This window comes from Macaca mulatta, chromosome 13 (genome assembly GCF_049350105.2).
Source record: "Macaca mulatta isolate MMU2019108-1 chromosome 13, T2T-MMU8v2.0, whole genome shotgun sequence".
NCBI classification, from domain to species: Eukaryota; Metazoa; Chordata; class Mammalia; order Primates; family Cercopithecidae; genus Macaca; species Macaca mulatta.
Window position 1 is genome coordinate 56,538,063 of NC_133418.1, and position 15,076 is coordinate 56,553,138.

The 15,076-nt window shown below is 37.2% G+C and overlaps 1 protein-coding gene across 1 annotated transcript in view; it reads left to right on the forward strand.

Annotated features, from left to right (window-relative positions):
• PPP3R1 (protein phosphatase 3 regulatory subunit B, alpha) overlaps positions 1-11,100 on the forward strand; it is a 73,944-nt gene extending 62,844 nt beyond the window's left edge. The window contains exons 3-6 of the mRNA XM_015112591.3: positions 1,308-1,484; positions 2,680-2,739; positions 3,356-3,540; positions 8,947-11,100. Of these exons, the coding sequence (XP_014968077.1) occupies positions 1,308-1,484; positions 2,680-2,739; positions 3,356-3,540; positions 8,947-8,994 (470 nt within the window). The 3' untranslated portion in view covers positions 8,995-11,100. The remainder of the gene's footprint in view (positions 1-1,307; positions 1,485-2,679; positions 2,740-3,355; positions 3,541-8,946) is intronic.
• The last annotated feature ends 3,976 nt before the right edge of the window (positions 11,101-15,076 follow it).

The following is a 15,076-nucleotide window of genomic DNA, read 5'->3' on the forward strand; positions in this document are numbered from 1 at the left end:
ATTTGTACTGTTCTCTAGCATTGTGGGCCATAATACATATATACTCATTGGCAGTATAACATTTGCCTTCTTAATTTTCTTTTTAAAAGTTGTTGTATTTATTTTATTTTTATTTTTAAGTTTTTGAGACAGAGTCTCACTCTGTCACTCAGGCTGGAAAGCAGTGGCGTGATCTCGGCTCACTGCAACCTCCGCCTCCTGGGTTCAAGCGATCTCCTGCTTCAGCCTCCTGAGTATCTGGGATTACAGGTGCGTGCCACCATGCCCGGCTGATTTTTGTATTTTTAGTAGAGGTGGGGTTTTACCATGTTGGCCAGGCTGGTCTGTAACTCCTGACCTCTAGTAATCTGCCCACGTTGGCCTCCCAAAGTGCTAGGATTACAAGCATGAGCCATTGCACCTGGCCTGTTGTATGTAATTTAAAAAATATATTTGTAATTACTATTTCTGTTAAGTCATGATCAAAATTACTTATGTGTATTAGTCAGATATTTTAAAGGAATTAAAATGATGTAATTTAGAAGAAAACAGCTTAAACCCTGCTTTTCAAGAATGTATATAAGAGACCTGACACTGAATTTTTATGGAGTACTTACAAACTAATGTAAACATTTCTTTTTAGTTATTCTTTCTCTTTTAAAGTGTTGACAAGTGAATTTTGTTAGCTATTTGGTTGTTAAGTAAAAGCTGGCTTATTTGCTCATACTTGTAAAGTATCTCTGGAAGAATATTCAGGAAACGGCAACATTGCCTTCAGGGAAAGGAAATAGATATCTCAGGGTGGGAAGGGAGGGAAACTTTGAATTTTGAATACCCTTTGAATTTTTGAGTCATGAACTATTAGAAAGAAAGTAAATTAAAATTTAACAAGAAAAATGAAAATGAAAGTTCTTTGGTGTACAGAACAGAGGTTGATTGAATCTGTCTGGTAGAACCTCCGTGATCAGCTTAGCATTGGCATTGTCAGTTCTGAAATAATCTTTTGTGACCTCCATGATCAGCTTAGCATTATCAGGCCTGGACTATCTTGAGACTCAGCATACAGCGGCTGTATGTAATGGCAGGTGCAAACAAACAGAAAGGTAACCAAATACAAGTATTCATGTTGTATTTATTCTATGAGAGGAAATTAGTTAACATTATAATATATACCTCTTTTTATCAAATTGGAAATGAAACTATTGGATAACTGTTGGATTTTTTTCCCCCTATAACTATTAAATTTTTCAAAATCTTGCTACTGCCTGTTAGAAAGGATTTGGGAACATTTTTTAAAAATTCTTGCTACCTTTTTTGTTTGCTTTTAGTTGATGCGGATGAAATTAAAAGGCTAGGAAAGAGATTTAAGAAGCTTGATTTGGACAATTCTGGTTCTTTGAGTGTGGAAGAGTTCATGTCTCTGCCTGAGTTACAACAGAATCCTTTAGTACAGCGAGTAATAGATATATTCGACACAGATGGGAATGGAGAAGTAGACTTTAAAGGTAAGAAAGTAGTTATTTTTTATAATCACAAGTTAGATAACCTGTTTGTATTCCTACAGCTCTATGTTAAAAAAAAAAAAAAAAGTGTTTATATTCCTTGTGACCTTACAATAATAGATTATGTTAAAACCTCAACATCTGTGGTATATTCACCTTAATGAAATAGGATCTTTTACTTTGTGGTTCATAAATGATTAAGTTGTTCTTTAGGATAATCTACCAAAAAGCAGGGGAGACTCAGTATTTCCTTTCTTTTTAGAAAATTAATCTCACTTTAGGGCAATACTGTATATTCTTATATACAACATTAGAAACTGCAATTCCTTTTATTTATTTATTTTTTTGAGATGGAGTCTCGCTCTTTTGCCCAGGCTGGAACATGGTGGTGTCATCTCAGCTCACTGCAACTTCTGCCTCCTGGGTTCAAGCGATTTTCCTGTCTCAGCCTCCTGAGTAGCTGGGATTACAGGTGTGCACCACCACACCTGGCTAGTTTTTGTATTTTTAGTAAAGACGAGATTTCACTATGTTGGCCAGGCTGTGGTCTCGAACTCCTGACCTCAAGTGATCCACGTGCCTCAACCTCCCAAAATGCTGGGATTACAGGCATGAGCCACCACGCCCAGTTTTTTTTTTTTTTTAAACAAGTAAATAAACATTTCACTAGAGATTTGTCAATAGATTTTGTTATTTTAGTTTGGAGAACAGAATTATAAGTGGAGGGATATAAAACTGATTATGATTTAGTGCGTATCAGGTGGTGAAGAAAAATGATTTGTCGTGAAACTTCTAACAGCATATTTGGTTCACAGTTTTGAAGTAGAAATTTAAAGTTATTTTTATTCTTTAAAATAAAACAATTTATAGTGGTTTTTTTTTTAAAGCCCCTTGTCACAGTCATATTCTAAGAGGAAAGAGTTAACTTAAAGAATATGTTTTGAGTGTTCTTTTATTTTGCACTTAACAAATGTTTGTTCAAATTGATTGACCTTAGAGAACTCCAAGTTCAAATAAAAAAATACAGAGAGACTTTGTTTGTTGAGGTTTCAAATTTGACAATTTTATTTTTAAATGTTGCTAGTAGTACTTTTGTTTTGCAGCAAGGAAATATCCTTTTATGGGAATGTAAGGTAAATGTTTTTTGTGTAAAAAAATTGGAAGTTCTGATTTGTGAACATTTTTAACTCTTCTTCAGAATTCATTGAGGGCGTCTCTCAGTTCAGTGTCAAAGGAGATAAGGAGCAGAAGTTGAGGTGTAAGTATTTTTCTTCACTGACTTCATTCTCTTATACTACCATCATTTCATACCGTATTATAGAATGGTTTTTAAAATAATGAAAAAGATGTCTTTTATTCCAGATCCTTAGACATAACTGAAATTTTACTGGTGAAATTTTTCTGGTGAAAATCCTTTTAAGACATTTGCCACTACTATATTTGAATAATGTGTCATTGTTGCTTTTAGTTGGATAGAAGCAAAACAGTTTCTTTCTACTGAAAACAACCATGTAAACTACATTTGTAATTTAGAGAAGAGATTTTTTTTTAGTGACAGTGGGAAGAAATGTTCTAAAGAACAAGAGAGGTTGTTGGAGTTGTTATTATCTCTAGTGTTTTTTCTGTGCAGAAACTGAAGCTTAGCAGGGATAGTTAACTTACTCTAAGCTCCACTAAATCTGCTCAGGCAGCCTCAAAAGCCCATACTTTTAACCAACTATGTTAAACTGTGCCTAAGGACAACTCTATTTTAAGGAAGGAGACATCCTCATAGTCAATTTTGATGTTTGTCAGTTTACTATTTTCTTTCTTATTGAAAGCATTTGCTTGTGATTGCTTTGTAATTGGAATTGATTTTCCTTCCCTTTTTTTAGTTGCTTTCCGTATCTATGACATGGATAAAGATGGCTATATTTCCAATGGGGAACTCTTCCAGGTATTGAAGATGATGGTGGGGAACAATCTGAAAGATACACAGTTACAGCAAATTGTAGACAAAACCATAATAAATGCAGATAAGGATGGAGATGGAAGAATATCCTTTGAAGAATTCTGTGCTGTAAGTACAAAAGAGCTGGTTCTTCTGTTATGTTTCAGCAACATATTTTAAAAACCACTTAATAGAGAATTTCCGTATTTTGTCCTAAAAACATATATTTGATTTTTCCTAATTGCCCATATTCAGTTTTCAAATGTATCTTCGTTGTAATTACTAATTAACAAAATCAACAATTATTATTCTCAAGAATTAACATTCTCAGTGATCCTCTGATCAAATGCCACAAGGATACTACTTTTTTACTGTTGATAGCCTCTCAAATTACAACTAGATTATACTCTTAAGGTTCATTTAATCACTCATTGCTTCTGAACAGAAGCACAACCACAACCACTTAGCTTCTCTTCTGTACTTATGCCCTAAAAGGATAGATAGTAGGCTTTTTGATGTGTCACAAGGATTTTAAACTGCAAGCTAGAGATACTAGAGAAAACTAGAGCATCCAGAGTAGAGGCAAAGATAACAAAGGTTTGAAATTTTTCTGTCAGTAATGATTGGATGCTTCCATAGAAAGGTTTTCTTTCTCCTTTTTATTTTTAAATGTGAATCACACAAGGAAAAACAAGTGAGTTTGATAGTTGTGTGTTATGCAAGAGCTGAAGTGTAGCTAGTTTGACCTTTAAGTAGAAGTTCATATTATCCTTAAGCAAAAACCATCTTTTTATTTTGTTTTCAAAAAGTAGGGTGGCACTGTAAAGAATAGACTGCATCTTTTTGGAAGAGTTAGATGGGTTTGAGACTTTTAAGACACTGAACTACTCCCAGGGGGCGCTACCGCAAACCTTTTCTCTCCTTCTGTTTCACCTCCTTCACCATTGCCAAGGATCATTGAAGGACTCCTGTGGACTGGCATATGGTTGAGTGTGACATGAGACCAGGCTAGTAGTACCATCATAAAGAGCAGCCAGTTTTCAAAAGAAGGAAAGGAGAAATTCTAAGCCTTAGGGGAATATAATAAATGGAAAATTCTTGGCTTCGGTGGTATTGGAAGAGGTATTTATATTTATATAAATAAATGGTATTTATATAATCTTCATATAAATGAAGATTACTTGCATATATAAAATGTAATACATATATCACTTATCAGTGGAAGGAAATTAAGCTATTATCTATATTGAAGACATAAGCTAAGTTTTGAGTTTATTTTCCAATATTTTAGTTTATTTTTAAGTTTTCATGTTTTTTTTGAGACGGAGTCTCGCTCTATCGCCAGGCTGGAATGAAATGGCGCAATCTTGGCTCGCTGCAACCTCTGACTCCCTGATTCAAGTGATTCTCCTGCCTCAGCCTCCTGAGTAGCTGGGATTACAGGCACATGCCACCATGACCAGCTAATTTCTATATTTTTAGTAGAGATGGAGTTTCGCCATGTTGGCCAGGATGGTCTTGATTTCCTGACCCTGTGATCTGCCCGCCTTGGCCTCCCAAAGTGCTGGGATTATAGGCGTGAGTCACCGTGCCCGGCCTATTTTTAGGTTTTTGTAGACAGGGGTCTTGCTATCTTGCCCAGGCTGGTCTCCAGCTCCTCGCTTCAAGCAATCGTCCCATTTCAGCCTTCCAAAGCATTGGGATTACAAGCACGAGCCACTGTGTCTGGCCACCAGTATTTGTAATCAATTGCCTTTTGCTTGTATTTTTAAGGGGCATAATTTAGGAGTGGAGAAAAATGTTCTTCGTGTGCTTAAAACCAACTTTTATAAACATTGATCAAGCACTTGTAATTTTGACTTCATTGAGTTCTTTTTATGTTGACTTCTCAAGCTATAACAGTGAAAGATTGGAAGTTATTTTAAAAGATTGCATACTATATATGTTCTTCAAAATTTTCAGAGTACTTAATATATACAAATAATTCTTACAAATGATTAGTGACAGGCTTAAAGTTGGTGAATTGAACCCATGTATAATTTATTTTTACCTCCTCCCCAAACTCCAATCAAATGCAATGAATTAAAAAGAAAGGTTTATGAACTTACAAGGACAAAAATGAAGAGCAGAGAAGAAACAGCATCTAAATGTGGTAATTCAGAACATTTAGAAAGTTGAATGGTTAACTAACCTAGCAGAATGATTCTAAGCTTTATCAGCTTGGAAATCTGAGAACCAAACTGGGTTATAATGGAGAATCCATGAAAGGCTCAGAAATTGATGTCACAAGCTACTGGAAGTGAGGATGAAAGTGAAGCTAAAATCAAAGATTGGTTAAAGTCTGTTTTAAGAAGGAATTGGAACACACAAGATCGCCTTCCCTACTCTGTTCACCTGGCCAGCTCTCTCTCCTGCACTCTAGCAGGAGACTGGGGTGAGTCTCTAGACTGGCAAACATGAGGCAGAGATGGGGTATATGTGTTGGGGAACTAAGTGACAGTAAGCATATTTGCATATTGACATCTGTGCCCTGTACCTGACTTCCTGACTCCCTGGCAGCTGGACTTACACTCTCTAGGCAAGAGATGGGAAAAAGCCCTGTTTAGGAAATCTTATCCCCCCAAAGAAATGGTGCTACCAGATCACTCAAAGTATAGCTCTCACTCAACAACCCCATCATTCACCCAAAGTTCCAGTGCCCTTTCTACAGAAGCAAAGCCAAGGATCTCACCAAACACTGAAGGAAACCTCTATGTATGGAATATAAAGATGAAACCAGGTCCAAAAAAATAAGTCCAAAACAAACAGATTAGCCAAGACCAGTAAAAACTTTAAAAGCAAACCCGAAACCTGTCATTATCCTCGGGGATATTGTATATTGAATTTTGAAACAAAAGTTGGATAATACATAAAAGAGCTTTTGGGAATGCAATTTTAGATACCTATTTTCGGAGTCGTAACACCCGAATGCTAGGATTCCAGAAGGAAAATGGAAGGAAACAAATAATCAAAAATGAATCAAGGAAATACTCCAAAGCCAAAAATAATGTGTTTTCTGAGAGGGCTTATGGAGCATCCAGCATAGTCTGTAAACATCTGGACCTGGGCACACTGTCATGAAGTTTTGAGACAGTGGGAGCAAATAACTGGTTCTGCAGATTTCCAGAGAGCTGGGGTGGTAGGGTGGAGTGGTGGGAGTGGGGCTTTGTATAAACAACCAGGAGTCATAATGGCACCAGATTTCTTAGTAGCAGTATTGGAAACCCACAAGAACATGGAGCATTTTGCCTTTGCAATTCTGAGGGACAGTTATTTCCAACTTAAAATTCTCTATAAACTCAAATGGTAGTAGAAAGACACTTTTAGGTATGTAAGGCCTTCTCATTTTGGAAACTACTGGAGGATGTGTGCTCCCACTGCAATAAGGTCATAAATCAAAAAAGTAGAGAGTGTAGGATCCAGGAATCTGAGGGTCCAGCATGAGAGGGAGGATCCCCGATATGATGAAGAGCGCCAGAGATGACAGGCCTGAAGACAAAAAGTCTAGAGTGCAGCAGGTTGGAAGGCTCAAAGAGTGCTTTCAAGACAATAAAATTGATAGAATTACATAATATTTTTAGTTGAATGTATTTGGAACAAAAGTTAGGGGTTGAATTATAATTAACATAGAACACCCAGCAAAGGAATTAAGTGTACCAAACAAATGTGCAGGAAAGAAAAACTAATCATAATAAATAGTTCTGTTTATCTGTATTCTATAGTTATAACAATGAAAAATGCTAGGTTTTTTTGGGGGGTGAGGTCGGGGGAAGGAGTGTTGCCTCAGTTTGTTGCCCAGGCTGGAGGCATGCCGGCTAAGGTTTTTTTTTTTTTTTTTTTAAATGTATTAGAGACCTGGTTTCACCATGTTGGTCAGGCCTGTTTTGAACTCCTGACCTCAAGTGATCTGCCCACCTCAGCCTCCCAAAATGCTGGGATTACAGGCGTGAGCCACCATACCCGGCTGAAAAATGCTGAATTTCTAATGAAAATAACGATAAAGCCATTGGAATGGTACAGAGTTTGTGAAGTGTGTAGGGGGGGAGATAGAGGGAAGAAATGTGTGTGAAAGCTAAAAATCTTAGAGACCTAGAGGTAAATAGTGAAAGTCAGCTGAAAACTTTATTGCCACTGCATAAAAGCAAATAGAGAATGAGGCCAGGGTGACAAACTGCTTTTTTTTCCATAGCAGGAGTTGTAGAATTAGTTGGCACTTTGTGCTTTACTTTTCAATTATATAAAGGGGCTATTTTTTAGTTTGAATTTAAAAATAATACAGATACAAGTATACAGAACAATATGGATTAATTTCACAATCATAAAGTTGAGAGAAGCCAGACATGAAAGAGATTCAATTTATAAAATGTACAGAAACAGAAAATAGTAGCTACTGGTGTGTGTGTGTGTGTCCGTGTTGGGTGGGAGGAGGGGGAGGGGAGATGTCTGGTGACTAGAAGATCTGGGTGCTGGTTATTGGGTGTTCACTTTGTGAAAATTCATCAAACTGGACATTTATGACCTATGCATTCTGTTTATGTAGATTAAATGTAATAAAACATTCCCCCCAAATGATACAGATACTACACTTTCACATTACCATGTCAGTATTCACTGAGATGTGTATAACTACATGTATTTGACTCTACAGAAAAATAATATGCAGAAATGTTTATTTACTTGGTACTTTTTAAATTTTCTAGAACAGACTGACAGTGACGCACATATTTGATTGTGAGGACAGTTTTTGTCATAGTGTCTGGTTATCGTGTAGTATTAAACTACTGAAGTAGGGGCCAGCAAACTGCAGAGGAAACCAGATCCTGTGCATGGCCTGTTTATGTCTGATTTTGAACTAAGAATACTTTTTACCTTAAGTGGTGTTTTGGAAAAAAAAAGAAAATGTGAAAGAAACTACATGTAGCCTACAAAACTTAAAATATTTACTATCTGGCCCTTGTACAAGAATACCCAAAAAATAATGCCTGTTATCCTAGGAGAAAGAAACCATGAAAATTCTAACTGGAGGTCACTCAAGTTTTGTTGTTTTGTTTTTTTGTGTGTCTTTAAATTCACCACCTGAATATAGCTAAAGTAATTTTTATTTATTTATTTATTTGAGATGTAGTTTTGCTCTGTTGCCCAGTCTGGAGTGCAGTGGCGCGATATCAGCTCACTGCAGCCCCCACCTCCCGGGTTCAAGCGGTTCTCCTGCATCAGCCTTCCCAGTAGCTGGGATTACAGGCACGCACCACCACGCCCAGCTAATTTTTTGTATTTTTTTAGTAGAGACGAGGTTTCATCGTGTTAGCCAGGATGGTCTCGATCTCCTGACCTTGTGATCCACCTGCCTCGGCCTTCCAAAGTGCTGGGATTACAGGTGTGAGCCACCACGCCTAGCCCCCTAGTAATATTTTTTAAAATTGTAATTTGATGAAGCAGACCATGAATGAGGAGTTTCTCAGACACTGAAGTTTGATTTGTTCCTGTCTGTTGCAGGTTGTAGGTGGCCTAGATATCCACAAAAAGATGGTGGTAGATGTGTGACTCTTATCAGAGAGTACCACCCAACACTTTTGCTTTCTTCTCCATCTCTGAAGATCTGCTCAAGACGTCCAGCAATGCTCTCTGTGTATTTAAATGGAAGTATTTTTCTCTGTGAAGCCACATTTTCCAACATGAGCCTCATGAAGCCAACTAAGTGTTATTGAACTGTAATTCTCTCAATAACTCAGTGTAGCACTTTAAAGTCTGAAGGACAGCAGCATGAAAAGAGCATATCAATGTGGTGGAGAAAGGGAAGGGGTTGGCTTTTTAATTTATTTTTCTTCATCTTTTATAACAAGAAAGTATCTATATATACATATGTAAATATTTATATATAGATATATGTAGCTTTCTATATATGTAGTAGGTTGGCTTTAATTTAATATACTTGATTCAGAAACAAAACAATAGAGTACAAAAGTGCCAAGCAGAACATAAAACATCCTTACTTTTATTTCACACAGTTTTATATATAGATAGAAGACTGTACAATTTGAGCCGGGTGTTAGGCCAGCTATTTTCCTTTTCCTGTGCTTTCTCCTCTGAGAGATTGACAAAGCATTTGTTAACGTCCTATTATTTACCTTAATTACATTTTTGTAACAAAGGAGTCTGTAACTTTATTTATACTTACGAATATATTTCCAGGGACTACTACTCATTGCTGAGCAGCTTTTAATACACCTCTGCTTGAGGAGAAAGTCTAGTTCATTGCTACTGCCAAGAGCTAGTTCTTGTGTTCATATAGTAACTGCACAGTGCTTATGGCTGCTTCATTGTTACTTTGTAACTAGGAGCCATTGCATTTATTAAATGTCCCTCAGTAAGTGCTAGTTGTGATTTTATACATAAAGGCCAGAAGCTGTCTGAGGCAATCATGACTAATATTGTATGTATCACTTACTGAAGAATACCTGAAGTGATCATGTAACTACTTAGGATATCCATTTGTTTGATTACATGGGTAAATAATTTGTCATTAAACTTGTGTTTGAATCATGAATTTCCCTTCTGTGTTTCAAAAGACTTGCAGCTAATCTAAAAAACTGGTGATATTTAATATGCATGTATGTATCTAAACACCCACATATATTTGTGGTTTAAGTGTGAGAAATCTTGCTAACGTATATGCCACAGAAGAGCAAAATTTTATCCAAATTTATACGTCTTAAATTTCTTTACCACGAGGGATAGAGCATGCATAATGTTTTTTTCCCCTTGATTTGCTTATATAATTGGTAATGGATGATAACTTAATAAATTTGTGTGATATAAAAGTAGTGTATCATGTTCTACCATTTGATCTTATCCCTTCCCATTTCTGCAAAGGTACTATTGGCTGGAAGAAAAACATTTTGGTTAGCTTTGTATGACAGTAGTCTTTCCCTTTATAGTTTTTCTATAAAAACTGGTTTTAAAATCAGTAGAAAAGGGCAGGTTGAATCAAGGTGAATGAATCTGAAATTGAGCACACCTGCCTGTCATCGCTGTTCCTTCAGCTGAGTGCTGCACATCATGGGCTCTGTCTGTGAGAGAAAAATCCCGGTGCTTGGTGTCCTTGCATGACATGGAGTTTTGCATGTAGATCAATTTAAAATGTACCTCTTGTTTACATAATTTGCATAATTTTGAAAGATAATGTTGCCAAACTTTGGAAATGTTAATGTTCAGACTGAAAATCTCCACTACATGTAACTTTTTTCCTCTGGATCAGTGGCATGGCTTATAATCCCAGCCAGTGGTTTGAACTGTTCCAGTGTCAACTGCCATGTGCTCTGCTTCAGGGGGGAACTAGTCTTTTGTGAATTTTTTGTACATAAGTATTTGTTACAAATATTTTAGCAAATGCTTTCTATTTCTCTTGCTTGTGCATATCTTGGCTGGCGTTACAGAAAAATAGTGCAAACATTATTTCCTTACTGGGGAATGAGGGTTTTTTCTTTTTTTTTTTTTTTTTTTTTTTTTTTAGTTTGTGTGTGGGGGTGGGTAGGGGAGGGGGTGGTTTATGTTGAATGTTTAGTTTTTCTTCTGCATGATACGTCATGTTGTGGGATCTTTAGAAAACTTCATACTGTATGAATAAGAAAATAAAATATTTGAAACTTGCTTGAATGTATTCAGTGGTCTTTAATGGCTTTCCATAGCTATGAGAATTTTTTTTCTTCCCAGTCTTTTAAATTATTAGAAACAGTCTGGTAAAGTGACATTTAATCTCTATAAAAACCTACAAATTCCTGTAGTACTCTCCCATCCCCCCCCCATGACTTCCCTTACTACCCTTCTCTCTACTCCAGCCATGTTAGCCTCCTGTGGTACCTGGAGTCTTGGGTTTGCGTCTTGTAGGCCCTTGCGCTATCTGTCCCTTTCTGCCCCTTTCCCCTCCCCATCTCATAGCTGATGCCTTCAGGTGTTCAGTTATAGCCTAGCTCAAAAGGAATTGTCCTGGCTACCCTATTTAAAAATACAGATCTACCTAGCTCTCCTTTCCTCTAGATTTTTCCTCCTCCAGTGGCATTTATCCTTTTCTGACACAGTTTACTTATGTATTTTGTATTCCCTGACTACTGAATAAAATGAATGAAAGCTCCACAAGGGTAGTGATTTGTCTCTTGTTCACTGATAGCCCCAGCCCAGTTGTCCGGAGCATTACCTAGCTCTTAGTGTTTACCCAATAAATAATAAATTAATGTGATACTGTTTATGCAGGTTGTGATTTTATAGTAAGTGCTATTCAGTGTTTTGTCACTGTGTAAAAGGTAAAATTGGTATTTCTTGAGACTTCATTTATTTGGTAACTGCTTTCATTTAGTCATTATTTCATTTATTTACAGCCCCTACATGTCCATCACTGTAATAGGCACTTGAGATGCTCCCGCAAATGACATCCCTGGCCCAGAGAAGTTGGGGACATTTTATATCCAGAATACCTGTATCGCCAGATGTGCACTAGTTACAATGGGTTATGTGACTTGTTAAAACATCCCAGGAATAAAGGTTAAGTCTAAGCAAGTAGATGAATTTAAGCCCCAAGCCCCCACCCCCCCCCCCCTCGCCCCGCTCCCTTTTTTGTTTTTGTTTTTGTTTTTTTGAGACAGGATCTTTTGTTGTTCATCTGGGCTGGAGTGCAGTGGCATGATTAAGGCTTACTGCAGTCTGTCTCCTGAGGTCAAGCAGTCGCCCACTTCAGCCTCCAGAGTAGCTGGAACCACAGATGCATGCCAGTGCCTGGCTGTTTTTGTTTTGTTTTGTTAAGACAGGGTGTTGTCATTTTGCCTGGCTGGTCTCAAACTGGGCTCAAGCAGTCCTCCCACGTTGGCCTCCCAGTGTTGGGATTACAGGCTTAAGCCACCGCACCCAGCCCTTTTTTTAACCTACTTCTAACAGTCTTAAAAGTAGACAAGATGAATATCCAAGGAGCATGAGCTTTCATACATACCATCCTAGTTCTAGGTGGCATGAGAGGTGCAGCCCAAATCTTACGGAGCGAGTGACTGGGAGGAAACCCCATGGGTCTCCCTTGTCAGCCACGAATACCTAAGAAAATGCTATTCTCTCAGGCCCATCCCCCAGGCAATGTATCAATGAATACATATGTAAAGTGTATGTCAGGAAATCATACCAGATACTGAGTATCCAAAATCGTAAGTAGCCTTAGGGTGGCAGGCAGACACAATAATTACAACATAGAGGGACAAGTGCCATAGAAACAGGTAAGGTTGGAAGTATTAGATTTAGGGTCTTGGCCTTAGAGAAGGGTTTAATGAAATTATTTGATCCAGGTTAAGAACCTGGAAGCCAGTATGATGGTCAAATTTATTACCTCTAGTCCGTCTTCATACTTTCCCATCCCAAGAATTATTAGTTGGGTTCCCCCTAACATTTTCTCTCCCTTTTCAAAAGCCCCAAGTAGTAGTACTACTACTTTTGGGGAACAGGAGATACGAACACTTAACTAAGTAGGGGGGTCCAAAGCAGTCCTTAAACCGAAGTTCAGCATTCCAAATTTTAGCAGCTGCTAGGGAAATATATTTGCTCTCTTGTATTACTGACAGTTGTAATTACATAGGAAATCTTCAAAAGGAAGTAATTTGGATAATACCAAAACATTATTTCCCTTTAATACAGATAACCCATATTTTCCCAGTTGAAATGATGCTTTTAACTTCCTGCCTGCTCCGTTCCTTCAAAGTCGATTCAAAACATTTATGGTCACCTAGCAATGGTTCCATTCAGTCCAAGTGCTTGGAAAACTTGATTACAGGCATGGACCCATTCCCCAGGAAAGTACCTCTGGAAACCTGTACAGACTCCAGAATTTAAAAAGTCCCAAATCTCTTTTTCAAAAAGGTATGAGTAAAAGGATCTGATACCATTGTACACATCCTTGCTCCATGCTGCTATTGCCAGAGGATAAAAAAATTTGAGGTGGGACATACTCAGCAATTTCCAGTTGGATTCCCAGTTGAGTATTTTGCAAAAAAAAGCATTAATGAATGAATGACATTTTTAAAAACATTTAAGTATATCCAATCCCACGTACTGTACAAACTAGCTTAGAACAGTGGCATATGTAACTGATATAAAGGAAATAAGCGTAACAATTTTTCTTTTAGTTCCTACATGAACTTTCTAATACTCCCATCACTGAAGTTTACATGTTTTCATCAAGGGTTTTAGAGATACACAAAAGAAGTATCAAAGTCACATTTAATAAAGTTCCTTCCAGTTTATAATGTATAATCATACTATTTAAACACGCAGAAATGAGCTAATCCGAATTTATATAGTTTTTTGGGTGGGAAAAAACATTTATCTCACCTTTACTAGAGGAAACAGACTTTATGATGGTTCTATTTTTCAACTTTAGAATTACTCATTCAGTAGAAGCTGTACTTCAAGTACCCAACCATTCTGTTTTTCACTTTCAATGTAATCTTCAAAAATTATGTGAGACATTCAACATACTTTATTAAAAAATAGGCTCTGTATTAGACGATTTTGCCCAAGTGTAGGCTAATGTAGTGTTCGGAGCACTTTTAAGGTAGGCTAAGCTGTGATGTTCGACGTTTGGTATTTTCAACTCACAATGGGCTTATCTGGACATAAACCCATCGTAAGTTGAGAAGCATCTGTATACCCAACACTGGTTATGTATACTTTCATTAAATACTCATTTGAAAAATAAAACTTTCTTCACATCAACCCTGTGATGTAGGTCTTTAATTTTTAAAACTGCAAAACGGGTTCCAAGATGAGCTCTTACTGATGTATACGGTGTAGTACAGTATAGCCAAAACCACTGCTTATGACCTCTCAAATATTCACACATCAAGGCCAGGCACAGTGGCTTATGCCTGTAATCCCAGCACTTTGGGAGGCCGAGGTGGATGGATCATTTGAGGTCAGGAGTTCGAGACCAGCCTGGTCAACATGGTGAAACCCCATCTCTACCAAAAATACAAAATATTAGCCAAGCATGGTGGTGGACACCTGTAGTCCCACCTACTAGGGAGGCTGAGGCAGGAGGATCACTTGAACCCAGGAAGTAGAGGCTGCAGTAAGCTGAGATCGCACCACTGAACTCCAGCCTGGGTGACAAAGTGAGACCCTGTCCCCCAACAAATATTTACACATCACCCAGTAGTAAGGAAGGGTTATCATTCAGAGAGGTTTTTCTGAGATAATCTATTAAATTACAATTATAAAGAAGAAATGTTTATAAATTTTTATGAAGTTATAAATTTATAAATATAAAAGTATAAATTCATATACAGCTGTTTAAACTTATTCATATAGAGCTGTTTTAACTTCTTGTTTAAAGAAGTTTCCCTCTGAGGATTACAGACTATGTAATCTGCTACATGTAATTTCAGATAAATGATAAATTATACCTAATGTGTAAGTATAATAGAATCAATTTTTGATATTTAAATTATTCTAAAACCTGTTGAGTGTGAATACTCTTAAATCTTTCTTTTCTGTTTATGCTTCTGGCTGAGAATGGAAGAAGGGACAGAGGCTTCAAATGACTGAAATTCTTCAGGTGGTTTCTTGTGACCGACCCCTCATAAAGTATTTTTCT